This window comes from Trametes versicolor, assembly GCF_000271585.1.
Source record: "Trametes versicolor FP-101664 SS1 unplaced genomic scaffold TRAVEscaffold_18, whole genome shotgun sequence".
NCBI lineage: Eukaryota > Fungi > Basidiomycota > Agaricomycetes > Polyporales > Polyporaceae > Trametes > Trametes versicolor.
This window is the reverse complement of record NW_007360338.1, coordinates 99,646-123,067: the sequence shown is the minus strand read 5'-3', so window position 1 is coordinate 123,067 and position 23,422 is coordinate 99,646. Positions and strand designations below refer to the sequence as shown.

General features: G+C 59.7%; 7 protein-coding genes across 7 annotated transcripts; 3 read left to right on the top strand and 4 right to left on the bottom strand.

Moving 5' to 3' along the window:
- Nucleotides 1–1,923: 1,923 nt before the first annotated feature.
- On the top strand, nt 1,924–2,666 carry TRAVEDRAFT_75729 (uncharacterized protein; the record flags this gene model as incomplete). The annotated part of the gene is made up of 2 exons (XM_008047400.1): nt 1,924–2,278; nt 2,345–2,666. The coding sequence occupies exons 1-2, from the start codon at nt 2,205–2,207 to the stop codon at nt 2,664–2,666; spliced, it is 396 nt and encodes a 131-aa protein (XP_008045591.1). The 5' UTR covers nt 1,924–2,204.
- A 529-nt stretch (nt 2,667–3,195) lies between these two features.
- TRAVEDRAFT_54477 (alpha/beta-hydrolase) lies at nt 3,196–4,467 on the top strand (the record flags this gene model as incomplete). The annotated part of the gene is made up of 4 exons (XM_008047399.1): nt 3,196–3,316; nt 3,377–3,745; nt 3,801–4,360; nt 4,414–4,467. 4 exons carry the CDS (start codon nt 3,196–3,198, stop codon nt 4,465–4,467), a joined length of 1,104 nt encoding a protein of 367 aa, XP_008045590.1.
- A 96-nt stretch (nt 4,468–4,563) lies between these two features.
- On the bottom strand, nt 4,564–6,331 carry TRAVEDRAFT_176367 (FAD/NAD-P-binding domain-containing protein; the record flags this gene model as incomplete). The annotated part of the gene is made up of 2 exons (XM_008047398.1): nt 4,564–5,535; nt 5,594–6,331. The coding sequence occupies 2 exons, from the start codon at nt 6,326–6,328 to the stop codon at nt 4,696–4,698; spliced, it is 1,575 nt and encodes a 524-aa protein (XP_008045589.1). The 3' UTR covers nt 4,564–4,695.
- A 729-nt stretch (nt 6,332–7,060) lies between these two features.
- Nucleotides 7,061–8,214, top strand: TRAVEDRAFT_137226 (short-chain dehydrogenase; the record flags this gene model as incomplete). Its single annotated transcript, XM_008047397.1, has 5 exons — nt 7,061–7,260; nt 7,314–7,406; nt 7,462–7,732; nt 7,833–8,038; nt 8,097–8,214. The coding sequence occupies 5 exons, from the start codon at nt 7,061–7,063 to the stop codon at nt 8,212–8,214; spliced, it is 888 nt and encodes a 295-aa protein (XP_008045588.1).
- A 324-nt stretch (nt 8,215–8,538) lies between these two features.
- On the bottom strand, nt 8,539–10,274 carry TRAVEDRAFT_54474 (uncharacterized protein; the record flags this gene model as incomplete). Its single annotated transcript, XM_008047396.1, has 3 exons — nt 8,539–10,010; nt 10,082–10,101; nt 10,177–10,274. 3 exons carry the CDS (start codon nt 10,272–10,274, stop codon nt 8,539–8,541), a joined length of 1,590 nt encoding a protein of 529 aa, XP_008045587.1.
- A 1,218-nt stretch (nt 10,275–11,492) lies between these two features.
- On the bottom strand, nt 11,493–13,111 carry TRAVEDRAFT_176360 (alpha/beta-hydrolase). Its single transcript, XM_008047395.1, has 5 exons — nt 12,963–13,111; nt 12,531–12,911; nt 11,923–12,473; nt 11,688–11,871; nt 11,493–11,631 (listed from the first exon to the last, which is right to left on the bottom strand). Exons 1-4 carry the CDS (start codon nt 13,081–13,083, stop codon nt 11,818–11,820), a joined length of 1,107 nt encoding a protein of 368 aa, XP_008045586.1. The 5' UTR covers nt 13,084–13,111; the 3' UTR covers nt 11,493–11,631; nt 11,688–11,817.
- A 6,521-nt stretch (nt 13,112–19,632) lies between these two features.
- On the bottom strand, nt 19,633–22,012 carry TRAVEDRAFT_67709 (uncharacterized protein). The gene is made up of 4 exons (XM_008047394.1): nt 21,461–22,012; nt 21,132–21,393; nt 19,863–21,077; nt 19,633–19,807 (listed from the first exon to the last, which is right to left on the bottom strand). Exons 1-4 carry the CDS (start codon nt 21,964–21,966, stop codon nt 19,748–19,750), a joined length of 2,043 nt encoding a protein of 680 aa, XP_008045585.1. The 5' UTR covers nt 21,967–22,012; the 3' UTR covers nt 19,633–19,747.
- Nucleotides 22,013–23,422: the final 1,410 nt, after the last annotated feature.

Here is a 23,422-nt window from a genome sequence, read left to right as displayed (position 1 = left end):
AGACCCAGGGAGGTTATCCTATGATAGAATGCCGCGACAGTGCTCCCCATCGCTCTCATGACTTGGTCGATGAAAGATGATCGTATAGATGTTCGACGCAACCGCGCGCTCGCTCAGCAGTGCGCGGGTGCCGTCGATCTGTTAGTACTCATTGTTCTTGACGATGGAATGGTATTCGGATGAGCCGGAGGGTGCGAGCTTGAAGCCGAAAACGCTCCTGGGAACAACGTCCTGTTCAATCTCACTGACAAACAAGATCCTGCAAAATAGCGAACATACCAAAGCTCGGAAATGGGGGTGAGCGCGAGGCAGTAAAACCAGCAGCAGGGAATTGAGTGAATTCGGAAGACTCCGTGGTCACGCTAGAAGGTACTGCGCTGCTTTACATACACTTGTCTGAGACGGACTAGCCCAGCCAATGGCAAACGGCTCCTCTTCTTCCGGACCCAGCGACGTCACGCTGCTGGACAATCAGAGCAGCTCATTTGCTCTACGTGTTCCTCAATCCCCACCCTCGTAGTTGCTCCGGGGATGAGTTGAGTGCCGAGGGCCACGCGGCGCGGCGCGCCCCCTTCATCACAGCCCGATCGAGATCCGGTGCGTTTGTCTGTGTCCGCGGCGTTCAGACAAACGCTGGAAATGAATATCATATTAGCGCTCATACAATTTATATAACTTCTCGCACCAGCAGGTTGTTCACGTTCAATCCCGAGGCGACTTTGAGTAGGCCATTCCCATCTCCGGGACCCCACTTCAACCGCAGTTCATACATGAAACGCAAGTTCGGCATTCCATGATCCATAATTAGGCTCGGAGATGCAGAAGATACGCCCCCGCGGCCATTCGGACTGAGAGAAAGGAGGTGCCACGTCATGGTAAGAACGTAGGAGGGTGAACGGCCTCGAGGTGCTGTGGCGCTGCACTGGCAGCACGCTGAACGCCACAATGGCACGGGCGCTTCTGAGCGCCGGGGTTCCGTCCGTCTGTGCACTTGGCCAGGGTGTCTGGCATCCTACTGGTGGGACTTCAGCTTCCACAGCTGCGACCCGCTCTTGGAGCAGCCCTCTCCGCAGGCTGGAGGTGCCCCTCAGAACGCGAAGCTATCTCACTGTGACTGAACGCGACCTCGTGCTGCGCTGTCACATCAACATCGTCACGGCCTGTCTACGCAAGTTGGCCTTCACTTCGCTCTAGCCTCTTGCCGTCATCTACTACCGGTGCAAGTACTTCCAGCGTCCTATCTGTGCGCAGCAGTCGCCGCGAGTCGTTATCTGCTAGAAATACGTTTGCACTACTCAATACACTCGGTACTAGTACTACTGTAACTTCCCGACCAATCCGGCGGAGGGTTTGGGGTGTGACCGCCCGGATACGAAGCGGCGCTGCCCAAAAAGCGGCGCGACCGGTGGTGACCGTGACCATCCGGTACGAAAAGCGGCGCGCGGCCCCGCAGGGCCGCCAAAAATGCCATTTAGGGGCGTGACCGGCGCCGGACCACAGGCGAAGGCGGCGGAGGCCGCTGTGACGCGGGACAGACCTCCAAATGCGGGGCGGCGGGGGTCGTTGTGACCTGTGACCCGCCGCTTTGGTCGGGAAGTTACAGTAATCCCATATGCTTCGCAGTCATTCCGTGTGAACCTCCTGGACTATCGAGAGTTTATATACCCCTCAGCTTACTACCAATGATCTGCTTTCCCCGTAAACAACATACCTACAGCCCCGTTGGACGAACAAGGTACTGTTCTCTACTATCTCGGAGGACAGCGGCGCGCCAGCTGGGTCCACTAACGACACTGCCCTGGTGCTCGTGTATGGGACTTGCTTTCATAGCGGTACGTCGCCCACGTCGTCACCGACTCGCACTTCTGAGTATTTATCCAAACCGGGCGCTCATTCCGCCCACAGCGATATATAGGCTAATGGCACCGTTCGCTACCCAGCACAATCCACGTCTCGTTCTACTCAACCCTCGCGACTACCCGGGGTCCACGCGGCTCTCCCCGAGATGTCGACGACCTACGGGACCGAGCGTGGAAGCTCAGAGACGCACGATGCAACATCGCGGCCTCGAAATTGCTGCTTTCCTTCACTGGTACGTAGAGTCGGAACACATTCCGCCGATCTAGGAGGCGGCGGGAACCAGAGACCGCTCTAGAAGCCTTGCACTCCGGTCATGGCCGGGCGGCAACTGCCCCACTGCCGCCATGTTTGCTCACGAAGATAACCTCTCGGACGAGACTTGCAGGCTTCTGGACACCCACTTGCGCAGCTTCATCATGTATGTTGCACCGTGTAATTATTCAACTCGACGCTGGACGAATTTCTGACAGCTCCCAGACCCTAGTGGCACCGTCATCGGGAAACCGCGGTCGCCCGGCCTCGTGATCTTGGTCCCGAACCCAACTGCGTCCGCAGACATACAAGTTGCCGAATTCACACATGCCGCCGCATCGTATTTCCCTCCCTTCACGCTTCCCGATGGTCTCGACCCGCCACCCGTATACAATCCTCCCCGTCGAGCCTTACAATTTGCCGCGGCTTCGATCGACTCGAAGCACACTATCACGACGTCGCGCATGTCCCCAGAGGTCCTCCGTAGCTTCACGGATTCTGACATCATGAAGGAGACCCAGCACCTCATCTGGACGTTGACCTACGACGTGTAAAAGGACAACCACCGGCGTGCCCTATACGACTGCCGCATCATCGACGATGGGAGCGGGTCGCTGTAGAAGCTGTGGCCTGCGCTGCGTGCGCATCTCATCTGGTGCGACATGACGACCGGCGACTGTGCGTGGACGGCCGCCGTCATACTCGCGCAGTATAACGCCGCGAACCCAGAACAACATCGGCGGGTGGAGTTCCACAAGGTAGAACGGGCGAATCACTTCGTGAGTCGTTTATATCGTGTTTCCGCTGCGCTCTTTAGTCTGAATGTGCCATAGTATCACTGGGAGGAGCCTGAGAGATTTGTGGCGCTGTTGGCCGGTATGGTATGAACCGCTCTCGAACAATACCACACAGTCCGAGCTAGAGTACAGTTACTTGCTGCGCGCTCTCTCTTACAGACGCAGCCATGCTACTCAATGCACTCAACGGTATTTTTAGACTCGTAGCCTATCCGTGTGAACACTCTGAAGTCCCGGCGGCCTATATATTCTCTTTCCCCATGGTCGCCTCCTCCCCCGAAGCACAATGCCTACCGCACCAGTGGACGACAATGGCACGGTCCTCTACTTCGAAGATAGCGGCGCTCCTCCCGGGTCCACCGACTATGTCACTCTTGTGCTCGTCCATGGCACATGTTTCCATAGTGGTACGTCGCTGCTTCGGTCACTTATACACCATACCCTGACGTCAGTACCGTACATTACAGCGGTATACAGGCCTATGATCCCGTTTTTCGCCGAACACGATCTACGCCTCGTGCTGCTCAACCTCCGTGACTACCCTGGCTCCACATTGCTCTCCCCCGAGGACGTGAACGACCTACGCGGTCCTAGCGAAGAGGCGCAAGCGAGGGCGATCAAAAACCGCGGCCTCGAGATCGCTGCGTTCTTGCGTTGGTTCATAGAGTTTCAGTGCATCCCGCCCATCGAAGGAGCTGCGGGGACTGGGGGTGTTTCGCTCCTGGCATGGTCGGGCGGAACCTGTCCGACGGCCGCCATGTTCGCACACGCAGATAAACTACCTGTGGAGACTCGCAAACTGCTGGACACTCATCTGCGGAGTTACATCATGTACGGTACGCACTATTCAATTGTCTTCTAGCGTATATGGGTTTTTACTAGCGAGATTAGACCCCAGCGGGACCATCATCGGACAACCACGCCCCCCAGGGCTGACCGTCCTCCACCCACGTCGCCACGCCTCGCTAGACGAGCAAGTCGCCGACATGGCGCTCGCAGTCGGCTCCTACTACCCCCCATTCACCTTCCCCGCACACATCGACCCGCCCCCAGTCTACGACCCTCCGCGCCGCGCCCTCCACCTGGGCCCCGACCCCGTCGACCCTAAGCACACCCCGACGACCTCGCGGATGTCCCCCGAGGTCCTGCGCAGCCTCACGAACCCTGCGGTCATGGCAGAGAACCAGCACCTCATCTGGACGCTCAGCTACAACGTGTACAGGGAGAACCTGCGGCGTTGCTTGTACGACTGCCGCGTCCTCGACGACAACGATGGGAGCGGAGTGCCGAAGAAGGTGTGGCCGAATGTGCGCGTGCAGTATATTTGGTGCGACATGACGGCGGGGGACTGCGCGTGGACGGCTGCGGTCATACACTCGCAGTGGAACGCGGCGGATCCTGAACACCGGAGGCAGGTGGAGTTTCATAAGCTGGAGGGCGCGAACCATTTCGTAGGTCATTTCGCGTCCGTCTTGTGTTTTATCGCGGGCTGAATATACTATAGTATCATTGGGAGGAGCCGGAGAAGTTTGTGGAGCTTTTGGCTGGTTTAGTTTGAGACGGATGGCAGATAACTGCCTGCCTCCGCTCCCCATTTCTGTTATCCGGTATATACAGGCGAAGATCAACGTGTAGTAAATAGCTGTATTCTTCTGTGGTCTCCCGTGCATTATAGTACGGTGGCTATGACAAGTTTACTGCTTCCGACTACTCATACAAACCCTAAGGTCGGTCGAGGAAAATGGTATAGCATACAGTGGGTAACACATCGAGCACAATGACTTCCTCAAGCAGCACTCATCAACTTCGCCGCCCCCTCGCCGGCCTTCCTCCCAAACACCGCTCCGCCAGTCAACCCACTTCCACCTGGGTAGTTACCATAGAACAGCCCGCCAACGAGCTCCCCAGCACAGAAGAGCCCCCGTATCGGCTTCCCCGTCGCGTCAGACAGCACTCGGGCGGTGTCGGGGTCGATAGCGAGCCCGCCAAACGTGAACGTGATGCCGCAGGTGACCTTCACCGCCAGGAACGGCGGCTTCTCGATAGGCAGCGCCCAGTTGGACTTCGGGAGCTCGAGCTTCAGTGTGCTGGACTGCGTCGACAGCCCGTCCTTCACCGCGGGGTCCCATGCCTTCTCAGGGTGTTCCGCGCGGAACGCATGCACCGCCTCGTTGTACTTCGCGACCGTCCGCACGAACGCCTTCTTATCCTCCAACCCCTTCCCGCCGAGCTTCTCTGCGAGCGCCTCGATACTATCCGCCGTAATCCGCTCCACCACGTCGTCCGCATACTCCTCCTTCCTCAGCCACCCCGCCACCTCCGCGTCCCACAGCTGGAACGCGACGCCGCCCGGCTGCGCAAGGATCGCGCGCCCGAACTTCGCGTACGTGTAGTTGCGGAAGTCCGCGCCCTCGTCCACAAATCGCGCCCCGGCCGCGTTCAGCATCAGGCCCAGCGGGTACCCGGACTTCGTGAACTGGTTGCTGAGCACGCGGTCGCCGCGGTCCGCGGGCGCGTTTGCGTCCCAGCACGTCGAGTGGCAGCCCGCGAAGTCGCCGATGAGGCGGGCGCCGACGCGTTGTGCGAGGGCGAGACCGTCGCCGGTGTTGTACGGGGTGCCGCGTACCTGTGGTATAGTCAGTGTGTGGCGTGAGGAAAAACATGGAGATACAAAACGGTCGTACCTTAGCACGCTCCCACTCCACGCCGAGGTTTTTTCCGCGTAGGTCCTTGTTTGCCTCGAAACCTCCACACGCCAATATGACAGCAGGTGCGCGCAGTTTCAGGGTCGCGCCTTCCTTTTTGACGATTACACCTGTGATGGCGCCGTCTTCGACAAGTAATTCCGTCGCCGCGGTGTTGAACCACGTCTCTACGCCGGCCTCCTGCAGAGCTGCACGGTGAGCCGCGATGAGGCCCTTCCCGCCGTCTACGACGCTCAGCACCAGGCCTCCCCAGAAAACATGACGCCCGTTGACCAGGTACGCCTGGCGGTTAAACGAAAGTATGAACGGGACCTTGGCGCGTTCGGCAAGCCACTGCACCGCGCCGCGCGAACCGTCCACAACCGCCTTCACCACCTGCGGGTCGGACCGCCCGTCGCCCAGGCGCATGATATCGCGTGTGAAGTCCTCCGCCGTGTACGGGTCCATGTCGATGTTCTTCGCCGCCTCCGCGGACACATTCTGGACGACCGGGAGCAGGTCCCGCACGCCGTCGTGGGTGGTGCGATGCGCGCCCGCGGTGAAGAAGCCGTTGCCCCCGACCCATTCCGGGGGGCACTTGTCGACGATGAGTACACGCGCACAACCTGCGTCGCGGGCGGAGAGCGCGGCGCAGCTGCCGGCGTGGCCTGAGCCGACGACGACGCAGTCGTAGTGGTACTCGGGCTCCTGCTGCGGGCTTGTGTCGGCGGACATCGCGCGGTGGGAGTAGGGTGGGCGGGCGGTGGGACGTTCATTTCGGCTGGTTGGAGGGTGTGGGTGCAGATATACATCGCTGGGCCGCAAGTTCCAATCATAGGCTAGTCATGGGGCGGACCGGCGGCGAGGAGCCATCGGCCGGCGGGAGGTCAATCATTTGTTCTCAAGGACATTAAATTCTCGGGCTGCGCTGTTCCTGGGTATATCAGCTGGAATGAAGTGTCTAGTGCAGACCGCACCAGAAAGTCTGGACGAGCGTTCGCGCGAGTTGGTGGTTCAGACGAACGCCTCGGATTCCGACTCCGACGGAGGAGAGCACAGAGCAGCGCGTAGGCGCCGAAACATGTCCTCTCGGTCCGCAACGTCAACCAACTCGAGCTTGTCCTCTGCACCCAGATGCACCCCCGGGCTCTTGCATCGCTCACTCTAGCTCGGAGACTATCAGGCTGGTCCCTATCGGCGGCATTTCATTTACCACTCTCACCTGTGTCTGGTCATGCTGAACTTGAAGGGACCGCACCGGGCACCCTCCTGACCCCACATACGGTCCGGGGCTCCGCACCCGGGGTACTAGTCTCAACGACCCTCAAGTATCCCCAATCGACGGGGAGGACAACTTGTATCGCTCGCTATCTCTCCTGGGGTCTCAGAGACTGTCTAGAGAACACTACGCGCTGTGTCGCCACCTTGCTTTAATACTCGCAGCCGACTATGACCATGACTGAGCATATGCATCTCAACAAGATCTTCGACCTTACGGGTCGGATTGCGCTCGTTACGGGCGGTGGTACTGGGATTGGCTGGCAGATCGCGCTCGGTTTGGCGGAGAACGGCGCGAAGGTGTACATTACTGGACGGCGGCAGGAGGTCCTCGAGAAGTCAGCGAGCACTTTCGCAGAAGGGCACACGGGCAATGGGTCTATCATACCGTGAGTGATATTATCTCGTGGTAGAGGCCAAACTCATCATAATCCTGCTCCAGGCTTGTCATGGACGTCACTGACCGCTCTAGTATTGCCGCCGCGCGGGATACGTTCGCGTCGAAGGAGAGCAGGCTGCACATCTTGGTCAACAAGTACGTCGCGCAGCTCTCGCTAAATTCGAGAACGACTCACCTCGAACCTCTGCAGCGCCGGCCAGACAGGCCCTGTATCGCGCTGGTTCGAAGATCCCAACGCGCCCGAGCGCAAGGACGCAGACACGATCGGCCGTGCGCTCTTCGAGGGCGAGTCCTTCGAGAGCTGGGGCGATCTCTACAAGATCAACACCTTCTCCGTCTTCTTCGTGACCACCGCCTTCCTCGGGCTGCTCGCGGCGGGCACCGAGGAATCGCCGTCGCACACGTCCGCCGTCATCAACGTCACCAGCGTGAGCGGCCTGATGAAGCTGTCACAAAACCACGTACGTGCCCTGCGTCCACACGCGCCGCACGCGCGTGCCGCGTGTTGTGTGCCGTGGTTGTTGACCCCTGGCCTGCGCCTCGTGGCGGCCGTGTTTGCAGTTTGCGTACAACAGCGCCAAAGCGGCCGCGTCACACCTCACGAAGATGATGGCGACCGAGTTCGCGCTGAAGAAGGTGCCCGTGCGGGTCTGCGCGGTCGCGCCGGGCGTGTGGGAGTCGGAAATGACGTTCGACAGTATCACGGACGACCTCGTGGACAAGGTCAGCAAGGCGGTCGTGCCCGTCCCGACGCGGCGATCCGGAAAGTACGTGCCTGTCACGCTACGTTCGCGAGTGTGTGCTGAGCGCGTTTTCATCTTGTAGGGCCGAGGAGATTGCTGGCACGGTCATTTACCTCGCGTCGCCTGCGGGCTGCTTCACGAACGGGCAGGAGATCGTAGTGGACGGCGGCTTCCTCGCGGTGAACCCATCCACAGTTTGAACACAACATGTAAGTAAATGCATAGTGATACAGCGGGCTCCAGCACCGACGCTGAAGGATAAGTAGAACAGGCATACGATAAATTACGCTATCTGAGCGGGGAGCTGTACCGATGGACCAGTGTGCGCTGTGCATGTACGGACCACAGCAGGATGTAACGTAAAAAGTGAGTGCAGCCACATCGCGTGTAGGATGAATGTCTGGTGTCGTACCGTGCCAGCCACGGTGTCGTCGCAAAGCGGTCGTGTCGGTATCGTGCAGGCTGCCTGGCGCAGGCCCGGCGCAGCGTGAAAGTCGTCAGTGTGCAAACGGCAAATGGGAGCCTCAAGGGAAACGCGCCCGCTTCGTCGCCCGCGAGTGCCGCAGGTCTACCTCCCGGCCGCCCTCCCACACGCGTAGCGTGACCCCGACCGTCGAGAGCCACTGCAGCGACCGCCAGTCCAGGCCGGCGCAATCGCGGATATAGAGCGCCGATAGCGAGGAGACGTGGGTCGCGCTCTGCAGGAGCATCCCGTTCAGCCGGTTGAGCACGTCCAGGATGCCCTCCGCGGTCAGCCGCTCTGCCCGCACCGTCGCGAGCCCGCGCAACTTGCGTCCCGCGCCGCGGAGGGCGTAGCAGAGGAAGCCGTGGGTGATTTGTGGGCCCTCGAGGGTGAGTGTGAGGTGCGGCGCGCCGGGATAAGGGAGTAACGTCAGGAGCGACGCGAGGAAGCGTTCCTCTAGCCACCCATGTGCGACGTGGAGAAGGCTTAGTGCGGGTAACCGCGGAAGAGCTTTGAGCACGGTGCGGAGATGTGGGAAGGAGACGTCCGTGTATGGAACACTCTTCGGGGCGGGGTGCGAGATGAGGTAGAGCGAGCGGAGGACGGGGAGTGAGAGATGGGGCAGGGTGTACGTGAGCGCCGGGGGTATATCGGGGCCGTCAACGTGGAGCGCAAGCTTCCGCAGGCGCGGCAGGTGGACCGTGCGGGAGAAGGAAGCGGAGAGCGCGTAGCGCGACGCGAGGTCGCCCCGCCAGGGGAAGGACAGGCGCAGCTCCTCGAGCGTGGCCGAGACCTGCAGCATATACAGCACCTCAGATGCCGCCTGCGCGCCGCGCGTGAACCCGTGGTGGGTGTAGTCCAGATACGTCAGGTTCTGGAAGAGCGACGGCGACCACGCGAGGCGGATGCCCTGGATCGTCGCACGGCGCAGCCGCGGCGCGTACCCATTGAAGAGCATGTACTCCTTCGTGTCGTCGTTCTCCGGGTACACCAGCGTGAGGTCGCGCAGCGCCGGCGCCTCGATCGCGGCCGAGTGCCCGCAGCACCCGCCGAGCGCGGCGTTCCACAGGAAGGGCGCGTACCCGCCAAAGCGCACCTCGAGCGAGCGCCAGCGGTGGATGTACGGGAGGACGACGTGCATGCAGAGCTGGACGTGGTTGTAGTACGCGAGGTGCGAGAGCGCGGCGAGCGGCGCGAGCTGCACGTCGAGCGGGACCGCCTTCGCGCGCGGGATGCGCTGGCCCCACATCGCTAGGCTGCCGGCGTCGAGCGTGATGCGGCGCCAGAGCGCGGGCGTGTGCAGCGCGATGTAGCGCCAGGCCCTGCAGACATGGGAGACGGCGACGGGGAACATGGCGTCCTCCTCCGCCCCCAGCACGAATATATGCGCGAGGACCTCGTTCGGGAGCTGCGTGATTCGGTGCGCGCGACGCGCTGGGGCGCGGGTGCGAGCGGGCGGGGCATGGTGTGGCGGCGGGTGCGGGTGGCGGGACGAGTGCGCTGCAGACTTGCGGTCGTCGCGGGGCTTGGGCTCTGCGGGGAAGGCGTACGCGTCAGTTTCGAGGCGCGCGCCGCACAGACGCCGCGAGAGACCGCGTACTCACTGTATTGGGGTTCTCTTCTCCTGGATGACGAGATGAAGGGTAAGCGAGTCGGTCTACTCAATTCTCGTTGACGTCCGGCGGGAGAGAGCACTCACTCAGTTGCATAGAACGCCTTGACGGCGTCGAGGATGGAGCGGGGAAAGGCAGCAGGTTCTTGCTGGCGCGAGCGTTTGAAGGGATGCGGAAAGGGCATGCTCCCGCGTCCGCGATGGGTGGGGAGAGGAGGTCGCGACGCGCGCCCGCGCGAGGCGGAGCATGAGTGTATTTATGCAGACCCGCGCCCGCACTGGGCCGGCGGGAGAGTCGGAGGGGGACAGAGCCTGGGGAAAGGAGACGGACGCGGGTGGCAGTGTGACGCCGGGGGAGCGGGTGGGAAGTCGCGATCGAAGGCTGGGCGGGGCGAAATGCAGAGCAGAAAAAAGGAGCGGGCCCAGCGCAGGCAGTTCCCGCCGGAGACAAAGGACGGGGCGAGGGGACGCGGGGGCAGCGCGACCGGCACAGGAACCGTAGAATGGAGAAGCGCCCCGGTGGGAAGCACAATAAGAGGGAAGCCCGCCCAATCCGTCGCCCTCCCCTCTCCTGCTCCCCCGCGCCCGACCCAGCGCGCCGCCCGCCCGAGCTCGTCTCGCGCCGTCTATCGATCGCATCCGATTCTCCTCCTCCGGTTCGCTGTTTCTTACTCGGCGTATGTCGAGTTCCTCCTCGGACTGAACATACCAATCTCGTCCCACGTAGGGTTAGGGCTCCGGCCCACCCGCCGCCCCTTCCACGCGAAGTACGGCATCTTCGCAGGTCGAAGTGCCGACCATTGGCTGGACAGCCAGGCGCAGTGTAGTTCGCATAGCACGGATGTTCTGCGCGCTCCGGATGTCTGCTACCGACACAAGTCTCCGCCACAGGAGAACATACGCGGTGCGCCTCCTGTCTGCAGAAACCTCGGCCGGACCAATGTGAAGACGAAACGTCAGCTATGCTCAGAGCAAGCGGTCCAAACATGCTCTTACAGGCCTCCTCGGGCCACTTTATCGCGCAGTCGGCGCCAGCCTTCCTCGGACGCTTCCCAGTGGCCCTAGACAGGCATTAGCGCATGACATCACCACAGCTTTGCGAATGCGAGCACTGCGACTCACGACCTGATTCGCCCCGCGAGCCTGTGACACCGCCCTGGCCGCCGGGGAAGAGCCCGTCCTGGCAAGATCGCGGCACATCCGCGACGCAAAACACCCGGCACACCCACACTCGCTGTCCCACAGTCATCTCGCGCCTTCCACGCGCCGTTCCATCGCGGCCGCATAGGTCCATCTGCGGAACCGCGCAGCCTGGCCGCGCTGCGCGGTTCCATGGGTCGCAGGGCTCGCGTGCCACGTTCGCCCTGTATATCTCCGGTGCCCGAATATGAAGGGCTTCGCGGCGGGGCATCTCGGCGGGACGTGTCAGTCGCGACAGCTCTTCGGGTGCTCATCCGATCGCTTAGGTGCCACTGATCTTTCACGGGACAGAGGGTGAGATGACGACACGGCATGGAAGGTCTTCCTTCGGGGAGAGTTCACCTGGAAAGGTGTGTGATTCATCAGAGGTATTCGCGGCAAAGAGTGGGCGAACGTACACAGTAACTGTCAGCGCTCTGCATGTTCAAATAGAGCAACCGACACGCGTGCCTGGTCAGAGAACTGGGATGCAGTATTGCTCAATATCAACGACAAGCGAAATGAAGTACACACGATTCTTGAAGTTCATCAGACGATACCTGCTAAGAACGTAACAAATTTCTCTGGCTCCTCCCAGTGTACCTACGGAGTGTTGGTCAGCCAGAGAAATCGACCCTGTAATGCGCGACTCACAAAATGATTCGCATCCTCCAGCTTGTGGAACTCCACCGGCCTCCGATACTTGGGTTCCGCATCTTTGTACTTCGCGTGTATCACCGCCGACGCCCAAAGACAGTCACCGGGCGACCTGTCGCACCACACGACATGCACACGCAATGCAGGCCACACCTCCTTCAACATACCGCTTCCGTCGTCGAACCGGCAGTCAAACAGCGCACGCGAGAGGTTCTGCCGATACATGTCGAAGCTAAGCGCCCAGAGTAGGTGCTGGGTATCCGCGAAGATATCCGGGTGCGTGACATCGCGCAGGACACGCGGACCCATCTTCGTAGGCGTGGGCGTGTACTTCGGATCGACCGGGTCGGCGCTGAGGTGGATGGCGCGGCGGGGAGGATCGTAAACAGGTGGCGGGTCGATACTGTCGGGAAACGTGAAAGGAGGGTAATACGACCCAATGGTGAGTGCAAATTCGGCGGTTTGCACACCCGAGGGCGCTGCTTGGTTCCGGACTAGGGCACCGAGACCTGGAGGGCGCGCTTCCCCAACAACAGTCACGGAGGGATCTTCAAACAAAGTTAAATGACGAGTCGCTCGTCCATCCACTGAGACCCAATACATACCGTACAGTATGAAGCTTCGCAAGTGAGCGTCGAACAGCCGCCGCGTCGCTTCAGGGAGCTTGTCCGCATGCGCGAACGTGGCAACCGCGGCACAAGTTCCTCCCGACCAAGCGAGGACGGACACACCTCCTACAAGCGCTTCTGTGCCCGCCGCTTCCCTAATCGGCGGTGTGCCCTCCATCTCGATGAACCAGCGTACAAACTCGGCGATCTCCAGCCCGCGAGTCTGCAGCGCCCGCGCTTGGTGCTGAGGGGTGGACCCACGCATGTCCTCCATGTCGTCCGCGGAGTACGGAGAGGATCCGGGGTAGTCGCGCAGGTTGAGCAGCACAAAACGGAGGTTCCGTTCAGCTGCGAAGGGTATCATGGGCCGATAGACCGCTGTGCGGTGTGAGTACGTGGTGTCGGCGGTAAGGCGCGACGGAGACGTACCGCTGTGGAAGCAGGTTCCGTGGATGAGGACGACTGTGATATAGTCGGTAGACCCAGCCGGCGCGCCGCTGTCCTCATAGTACAGGACGGTCCCTTGGTCGTCCACTGGCGCGATGGGCATGCTGAATAGCTATGCAGGTCGATGCAGCGTCGATGTTGTTGCGGTTCAGGAAGAGTAGGCGCGAGGCGAGCGTCCGGGTTTCACGTGTGCGGTTTTCCGAGCGGAAAGGTGCAATTTCACTGAGCTGCTTTGAGTTTTAGCTGGGCGTGGGTGCCAGGGCACAGTGCTTCCTAGCTAGGATTAGTGTGAGTGCGCCCGGGGGCCGTTTTGATTGAGTAGATAGATGAATCGCTGGAACCACAAATCCAGTTGTTACTCCCTACCAGGATGATGGTGGCAGTGAGGTCTCAGGGCGTAAGACTGGTAGTGGAAGATCATCATCATGATTTATTAGCATTGTGAGCAAGGCATGCGTATGACCGCGACCAGCAGGAAGGCCATACGCGTGTGCCCTCTTCGAGTGGAATATGAGCTTCAGAAAACATAGAACTGAGATTTGTGTCGTGCACAAAGATCTTGTCGACAGCTCTCTAGCAGATCTCGCAAGCTCAAGCAAAGCCACAGAGTGAGCACAAGGAGAGAGAGCACGGTGCACACGTGGGTGACTGGACACGAAGAGCCTGCGAGACAATAGACGCCCGTTTGCGGCGGTTGCCGAGATTGCCGATTTAGCATCCTCCCGCAACTCGAGGCCTCCCGTCCAACCATCGTCACTTCTCCTCGTCCGGCGACCTCTCGCTCGTCGACTCTACCATGTTCGCATTTTCACGACATAGCTTGTGTGCGCAATGATTCCGACGTTTTCAAATACACCCGCGGCGTCGTGCCCTAATCCCCACGCTATAATGATTTGCCTCCTCCCAGCAGTTCCGAGTCACCAGTCGTCCAGAGCCACCGAGCCCGCAAGAGCAAAGACTGCCACACACACATATACGAAGTCTAAATGCACATGTTATACCTTTTCACAGGCCTGCAAACCCTTCAAGATGTTCATTGGCGACCCAGTTCCCGAACCGAGGATGACCTAGTTGCGATCGAAATGCCAGCTTGGGCAGCCTCTATCTGCTGGGAGGTCAGCCATGCATCCAAGGAATATATGGCTGGACGCTGAGTGTCCTATTCTCCTTGTTGCGTTGCTCTCACTGTCAAGTCGTTTCTAGTTCTCGCTCTTTACTGCACACTCCTTAGCTATCGCTCATTACCACACTCGTTATCATGTCCGCTCAAGCTCAGCACCACAACCCTTCCCCTCGCAGCGCCCGCCGCTTCCAAGACTGCTACCCCCGCGGCCTCCACGGCCCCTACGTCGCCTCCCCCTGGGCGGCCGCCCGTCTCGGCAAACGCATCTTCGCTTCAAGAGCCGAATACCACCTGTGGGTGCGCGCCGACTACGCGCCCACCGGACACCACCACCCCGCCGCCGTCGCGGCGCGCATCGCGGAGCGAGAGGCCCGCATTGCGCTCGAGAACGCCGCTCGCTGGCGGCAGGCGGTGTGGGACGGCGTGGATCCGGAGGCGCCGACGTACGTCCAGCCGCGCGTGGAGATCCGGAAGCGTCAAGCCCGCGCGAACCTGCAGGGTGGGACGGGGAAGGGGATCAGGCGGTGCGTTCGCACACCGGATGAGGAGGCTATGGTAAGTCACTCGCTTGTTTGATATCGAATATTTCTGACCGCTCGAAGCGTGTCGCCGATATCTGGGAGTTCATGTACCCACCGCCGCCGGAATATATGGACCCATCCCAGCCGGAGTATATGTACCTGCCCCAGCCGGAGTATGTGTACCTACCTCAGGAGCAGGAAGTGTACCCACCCCAGGAGGACGTGTACCTGCCTCAGGAGGAGGAAGCGTATCTGCCTCAGGAGAACGCGTACTCATCTCAGGGCGATGTTGGCGTATTTGACTACGCGGTCCAGCTAGAGGAGTCCAAGAGCATCCCATTCGAGGAGGCGGCCAAGCTGGAGGAATCAGAGAGTGTCACGATCCTCTGGTGGAAGCTAGGTAGAGAAGAGGAGCCGCGCATCAAGCTGGAGGAGTCGGAGAGCGTCACGATCCTGTCGTGGACACCGGGCGAAGAAGAGGAACCGCGCATCAAGGATGAGGAAGATCTCGAAGTCCTCCCGCGGGTAGAATCTGTTTACGACGACTCGTTCGCCGCCTCCGCTCTTCTGGTACCCAAGGAAGAGGAGGATGTTCTTGCCGATGTGCTCTCCACTCGGACCTCGCCAGTCACGATCAAACTCGAAGCTTCGCCCTCCATCGAAGTGGTCGCGGTCAAGCTCGAGGCTTCTCCCTCCATTCAAGTGCGGCAAGAGCCCGAGGACGACGATCTCTGCTTTGGCAATTACACCGCCGACCAAGCCTCCTTTCACGATGTCGTCTCGTACGCCTGCGGATTCGCAGACGACGATATCGAGATGGTCGACGAACCGCTCGACGCACCTAAGGTCGAGCCGGTAGAGGGCATGCTCCCTGCGCCGCCCGCTCACTCTGCCGACGACATCGAGACGGTGGAGTCCTATTCAGCCATGGACATCGTGGAGGAAGACATCTCCATGTCTGACTTCTGCGAGGCAGAGCAAGTCGCCGCCGTATTCGAGGTGAAGGTAGAGGACGACGACGACGACGACATCGTGTACCTCGACAGCTGCTCAGACCTCGCGCACGACGACCCCCTTGTCGTGGTTCGTGCTGAATCCCTCGACGACGCTCTCCTCCTCGCTGGAGCCTTCGATGTGGATGAGCCGCCCGCCCTTGCATTCGATGTGAAGGAGGAGGACGTCGACATGTACCTCGACGATCACTCAGTCTACATGGCAGACGTTCCCCCAGTCGTAATCCGCGCGGAGTCCCCTGACGACGCCCTTCTTCTGGCCGACGCCTTCCCCATGGACGCGCCGCCTGCGATTGACATCGTGGTCCCCGTCCCGACGATCAAAGCGGAACCTTCCGAGGTCGACCTGCCCGCTCGCGCGACGCCCGAGCCCGTCATCAAGGAGGAATTGGTCGAGGACTTCATCAAGGAAGAGTTCAGCGAGTCAGTACTTCGGTCCAATGAAGACGCCTCCACAACATCGATGGACCCGCGCACCGTTCCAGTCTTCGCTGAGGACATCGTGATGGTCGACGCATGCCGCGCTCGCAGGGTCGTTCGTCGCTCTCGCCGTCGGGAAAAACACGTCACCATTAAGGTCGAGCCGGTCGCTTGTGCTCTAGAGGACCTCCCCGTCAAGCACGAGTGCGTGGACGTCTCCGTACCGGAGGTCGACTGCCAGAACTCGGAGAGAACCTCCCAGGCATCGGAGGTTGACTTCAAGGAAAGTCCCTCTCAGGTGCAGGAGGTCGAGTTCAAGGACAGCCCCTCCCATGAACAGGAGCTCGCGGTCGAGGAACGCCCCTTCCAGACACTAGAGGTTGCATTGACGGAGTGCCCCTCTCAGGTGCCCGATTTTGAGCGGAAGGAGAGTACCTCTCCTCCAGAGGTTGACTTCGAGGTCGCTTGCTCTCTATCGGAGAGCGACTCCGCCGACTCATTCTACACCGCGTCGGAGAGCTTCTCGTACATGTCTGCGTCGCCTTCGGTAGACTCGCTGACGGCTGAATCACCCTCCGTGCTCGCAGTCCTCGAGGAGCTCGCTTGCTCGCCGCCGCTTGCGCTATCCACGTTCGACGATGTGGACCTCTGGACGCCATCGACAGCTCCTTCTTCTGCCAGCCTTCCGACATATCCCACCGTCGACAATTTGGCCATCAATATCGTGTCGAGTCCGGAGTTTGCGTCGAACTTCGCACAGGCACAATTCCCTTCGCTCGTCTTCCGCTCATTCACCGATGTGAGTTACAGTTTCCCATCTTTTCGTACGGGTGCTAACTCGGACCAGCAGATCGTAGATGATGAGGGCTACTACACCGGCCCCTCTGCACAGGATGAGGGTTTCCAGGCGCTCTCGGGCCTCCAGTGCGCGACGCCGTACGAAACCGCGCGCGACTTCCTTGACGAGTTCTTCGATCTGGTGCTCGATGATCAGACCGACACCGGCACCGACTCTAGCTCTGATGATGAAGACGATGTCGCTAGTGTCTCGTCTGAGAGGGACGAAGACACTTGCAGCCATCAGGTCAGTTGTCATTTCTCTGTCCACTTCTGACACTAATGATTACTCGTACTTAGATCACTTCGTCCGCGGAGCCCCCGGAGTCGCCGAAAGAACCGTTCGAGGAGCTCTGGCAGATCGCCAAAACCCAAGCTGATAAAATGAGGAGCCTCGAGCCTCAGCTTCCCAAGGTTCGTCTGGAACTGCTACTACCGCACTCCTGCCACGATAAGTCTCACCGGCGCCGGACCTCACCCAGACGAGAGGCTGGCGAAGGCGGCGCGGGAGACTTTCTGGCAGATGTGGACACGGCCAAGCGGCGAGGACCTCGCTTTGCTCTTCAAGCGCAGTGACTCCGCCCGATCCGGTCTCCACATCTTCGTTGAAGAGGACACGCGCCGTGCTCCTCTTCTTGGCACCGCAGAAGTCGGCTGTTCATCCCAGGTGAGATTGACCTGCGATTTGTCGGGTCAGGATCCACGCTGACTTCGAACAAGCCTCTCGGCCGGCCCCTTGGGGCGCGAGAGCAGCTAAAGCTGGAACAACGGGACTCCTTCCTCGCAGTCTGGAAGGAGTCCCTCGAGCAGGCCGACCTCTGATTGCCAAGAACCACCTCGTCTATTCTGCTCTGGGCGAAAACTATCCACCACGACTTTTACGCAACGCAACCACTCGCTTTCTTTTTCTTCCTATATTTTCCTCATCGACATTATTCACCTCTCACTACTCCACCGTCGCCCGGTACGGACTGGGTATCGGAACTTGGTCCAAGTTCTACGCCCATCGTCCCTCGTCGACGCATCCGCACAATACCTCCACCGTCGAGAACTCTCGTCTTCGAGGCTGCCGCTCATAGTCTCCCCGACGCCGATTTCTCAACGAACCCGACTCAAAAATCTTCCTCTCGACCTGGTTTCCCAGAGTCTGATCACTAGACTTTCTGGACGTCCTCGTTGTACTGCCTACGCTTACCAACCTGCTCTGGTGCGACTACCTCGACCGCCTGTGATGTCCGGTCAACATCTCAGTCGTACGTGCGTAGCCCCGCGCTAGATCGCCAACTCAAGTTCGATGTCCCAGCCATGCTCGTGACTGACTACCACGCTCACGGACGACATCGACAACCCGAGCACGAGCGGTTTTGGCGACCGCTCTCGACGCGCCTGTTCTCGCGCATCAACCACTTGTTTCGAATTGGGGGCTCATGGTCTCGAAGACCGCCCCACCCGTTCTAACCGTCGTCGACGATCCCTATACTCGCGACCTCAGCGCCAACGTGGGATGTTCTGCCCGCGTTGTCCGGCTCGGCTCATTGCGAGCCTCCTCTTCGACAATCCCCTCCGACATCAAGATCGTGCGGATTATCACCAGCTCATATCGTCGTCGACATTTCCTACGGTCGCGGCTTCAAGCGACGACTCGGGGCACCCTGCCCGTCTCGTCCGGCTCGGCTTATCGCGAGCCACCTCCCCGACGATCCTTTTTGACAATACAAGGTTGTCTGGGTCGTCGACATCCGTTCATCGCTCATCCTTCAGTGTCTGGTACGTCCCTCCTTCTATCTAAACAGTAGCGCGACGCTAACCGGCGTTTCGTGTAGATTTTCTCTAAACTTCGCATGATTGCAAGCGTGCGGCGTTTAGAGCAAAACCGGATGCGTCCGCTGTCCCTTCCGGCGCGCCAACCTCGCTCGACGGGCTCCCACATCGTTCATCCCCGCATCGAGTGAATTCCTCCCTACTCTCACCTGTATCCCTTCGCTGACATCCCTGGACGTCTAGTCCCTCCCACTGGATACACGGATGCAAACGTGTCGTCCCTGGGGTGGATCGATGCCCGGGCTCCTCTCCTCCGTGCATGGAGAAGACGAGCCTGTTCCCGGAAACCCGGCGGCTACCACGCTGCCCCCAAAATGGACGAGTCTAGTCTCCTCCGTCTGGCTCTGATCGTCTAGGTCTGGTGACCCAGCTAGGCCGTCTCTCGCTCGCTCGGATCTGCCCGCGCTCGTCCTCTCGAAGTTGTCCGGCCCCAACTTGCGGTCTCGCACCGAAACCACTGGGCCTTTGTCTCTGTTCTTGTGTCTCGTCCTGCTCTCTTGCCAGCTCTCTGCTCTCGTTACCGGACTCCTGCGGACTGGCTCCGAGCTCCGACCTCCATCACCAGCACAGCTGGACGCAACTCTTTTCTCAGCGCTAGGTACGCACCTTCCTTTCTCCTTTCTCATCATCGTAGCAACGTCTGACAATCCCCCCAGCACACTTGGTCTCAGATCGTTTCGCGCGCGCCCGACGTCAGTGATAATTACCGACTCGTCCTTTGTCTCCGGATCGTGGGAGGCGGGGGTTGGCAGACGTGCCATAGAGTCGCGTTGACGGATTACCCACATGTACATATGCTATCTTTGCAACACCGTTCCGTTCACACCGAGAGCTGACGCGTGTGCGATGGGAGCGGTCCAACGAACCACAACATGCGACACCTTGCAGTGAGGACCTAAATTTTTTTTTGCGTGAGTGTCGCAACAGCTCGAATATTGAATCGGCCAAGGCATTAGTACAGCTTTAAGCTTCCGAGTCCGTGAGTACATGAAACAGTGAGCATCACACAACTCCCCGTCTACCTCCCAACCCCTACTTCCCTCTTCGTATAGGATGAATAACGAGCTCCTTGATGTCATCCGCGTCGTTCAACTATCCACGGATATCGCGTCAGCACAGGCTTATGCTAATACGCGCGCACACGCACCTTAACGCCGATGACCATGCTCCGGTCCAGCAACACCGCGCCATACGCATACGTCTTGAACGAGCTCAGCTGCGCAAACGGCAGCGCCGTGCGCACGGGCTCGTCGAAGATGCGGTACTGCAGCGCGTACCCCGCCATGAGCTCTGTCGGCTCGCACTGGATCTGCCCGATGACCCGGGTCGCGGGGTCCGTGAACGGGATCAGCGACGCGTGCTCGAGTCGCGCCGCGCTCACCCCCACGAGTGGCCCGTCCGTCTCCCCCGCTGGGCCTCCCGCTGCCACCCCAGCGCCTCCCATCACCGCTAGTCCTAGTCCCAAGTGTGGCCCAACCGTGCCCTCATCCTGCACGACAACCTCCGGCAGTGGAAAATGCAACGGCGCGGGCAACGGCGCACGCATGACAGGCTGCTCAGACGGGCGCGGGTACCCACGCAAACAGCGCCGCCGTTTACGATGCTGTGCGGCGAGCCGGCGCACATTGTGCGGGTTGAAGTCGTACACGACGATCGTGCTCCGCATCAGGTCGTCGTCGATCGGGTCCTCCTCGACCGTCACGTACCGCTGCCCGCACGTCGTCGTGATCCAGCGGCTCGCGCCGAACGACGCTTCGAGCCAGCGGCACACATTTGGACCCCACTGCGCCCACGCGATCCGCGGGCACGTCGACGCGGGTTCAGGGTCTGGCTCTGGCGAGGTGCCATCTATAAGCGCTGGCCAGGGGAGGCCGCTCGCTTCGTCCGTGTCTTCTTCTGGGGCTGGCGGCGGGGCGAACGGGGATGGTAGAACTTCGGGAACGATGTCAGGGATATTCTGCGCGACCTGTGTGGCGAGTATGCGAAGAAGCGCGGCGGTGTGGACGATGAGCGTGAGACACTCGTGGAAGCCCTGGCTGTCGTGCGTCATGATGTTGAAGATGACCACCGCGTCCGCGGGCTTCAGGTGGAACGGCTCGGATGACCGGAATGCGGGCGCGTTCCGCGTCGTGTTCGTCATCTTCGGCTCCGAGCGGCAGGTCACTTGCGCGATCGTGTGCCCGCTGCTCAGAGTGGGTAACTGCAGCACGCACGCCGTCTGCAATTGTTGCGGCCCGCCGTCGATGGTGGTAGATTCTATGCGGCAGAGCTCGATCGTGTTCTCCGCGCAGTTCGGGAGCGCGATCACGTCGGGCGAGAGGAAAGTGAAGGTTGAATAGCATGGACAGTCAAGGCCGCGGAGCTGTCAAGGAAGAGTGATCAAAACGCGTGATCCACGGGCGCAGAACAGACGTACCTCGAGACACTGCCCGGTCTTCCAGTTGTACACTTCGAACATCGCGGGCGGACGCGTATATCCTGCGGGATAGTGGAACAAGAAGCCAAGGAGGTCGCCCACGATCTCTATACACACGCTGCAATTCCCTGCGATAGACTGGGGGGTCGCCTCGATGACCGCGAGCGGAATCAGCGGTTTGGCAGCTAGGGGGTGATTGAGCCCGGTCGATAATTGGATGAGGCGCAGCTCGAACTTGGTGTGATTATCTTCCGTTTCGCGACTGAGAAGGATAAAAATATCAGTCTTCTCTGCTCGCATCTAACAAAAGCGGTCGCGGGCCTACGCACTCTGTGGCAACGACGATGAGGTCGTGCTCCTCGACGGACAGCCCGACGTCGATGATGTGCGCCCCTACGTCGATCTTCTCCCAGAAGTGGACGGCAGGGGCGTCCTCGCTAGACACGAGTTGAGAAAGTCGCGTCCAACGTACGGTATCTGCGCCGGTCTGAATCCCCGAGACAGACTCGCCGAGGAGGAGGACACCGTCGGTGAGGTCGTATATGCTTGAGGGATTGAACGGGATGCGAATGGTGGTCTCCTTTTCGAAATCTAGACGCGACCAGGCGCTTTCCTGCTGGCGGAGGAGGCGTAGTTTGTCCGAGATGACAAGATGGCAGCTGGGGTTGTCCTCGTAGCCGTATAGCTGAAGCTGCATGGAGTACTGGAGGAGGATGCTGGACTGGATGAGGCGGTCCATGGCGTGGTTGAGGCGGCGGGAGACCTGGAGGTGCTCATATTCGAGGTAAGAGAGGATGTGGACGAGCAGCTCGTGCGAGAGGTCGAGAAGTGACATCTCGGTGGCGCGTGAAGGGCAGGAGGAAGGGGAGAGGAGAGAGAGCTTGACGGCCAGGGCGTAGACCAAGTCCGACGTCGGCAAACCAGACCTTGGCCCACTCCCACGTGCCTTTTCCGTGTGAATCGGGCGAATAGACGCCTGTCTTCGTGGTTTGCGTTCGGTGGCTCCTCCTGCTCTTTATACTTCCACCCCTCCTTGTGCTAAGTTTTTCGTTATAGGTGGCGCGTTTTCGTCTATCAGGCTATAAAAACACTGGTACCACACAAACACCGCGTCCTTCAACAAAAATATGCGAAAAAATCGCCAAGGGGGGCCAAGGGCGGATGCGGATGCCTGGCGGACTAGCCTGAGGGTTCTGTGAGAAAGTCCCGGAACACTTTCTCACAAATGTTATTAACATTTGGCCCTCGTTGGCCCTCGGACGATTTTTAACAGGTGTTATTAACATGTTATCAACATTCTGTGACAAAGTGTTTATAACACGTGAATAAAGCCTTAATCACAATGTGAGTAAAGGTCTGGGTATTCTTAACATGAAGGGCAAGGCGCCCGTCGTCGTTCCCGGTCCTTGAGAGTCAGAGCGGCGTGCGCATGCATATGCGACCGCCGTTCTGACTCAAAACATCTATCTGCTGTGTTGGATTTTGGTTCTGGGCGAGCGAGCGCCTGCTCGCCGGCACTTGCCGAGGCGTTCAGTATCGCGCGCGAGGCGGTTTGTGTACCTATGTATCCGTTTGCCTTCGTACCACGACGCTACCGTACGAGACAAACGGAATACTACTGTTTTCTTACTCCTTCCGACGCTTTCTCGATTGCTCCAACATGCTGCGCGGGTTTCGCGAGCCTATGACGCAGTCGACATCGAGAAAGAGTTGTCCAAGGATCTGTCAGCCCCCCAATTAATGGTGTGCGCATTAATCACACTTTTACACACACCAAAATCACCCCCTCCCGAACCCCATGTTAATAACATGTTATTAACACGATTTTCTCACATTGTAACTTAGTCGGGCTTTACTCATAGAACCCTATGGACTAGGACTAGGCGGACGGCGGCGGACCACAGGCGGGTCGACGTACAAGTCCGCTACTACGGCATACTTGGCGTACACTATTGTGAGAAAATAGCTACTCAATAAATTATTTGAGAGCTACGGTATGTGGTGCGTACCTTAATTGACATCCGACGACTACTACCCGCGCTGATACCCATTGCTCAGGCTCGGAAGGCGTGCAGTTGTATCACTGCAAGCGTTCTCGCCAGGTGGAAAGCACGACTTCCGTTTCCTTGCGTGTCGCAGCTCGCAAGCCCATTTGCTTACCGTGTACGCGATCCGTAGATAAATGGCCTAGGCCGCCGCTCGGATTTCAGTTCAGTCTGGCGGAAGCAAGCGGTTCCCCTCCCCTGAGCCGCTTTCCTATCCTCGATATGGCAGCCGTCACCGCGGCTGGG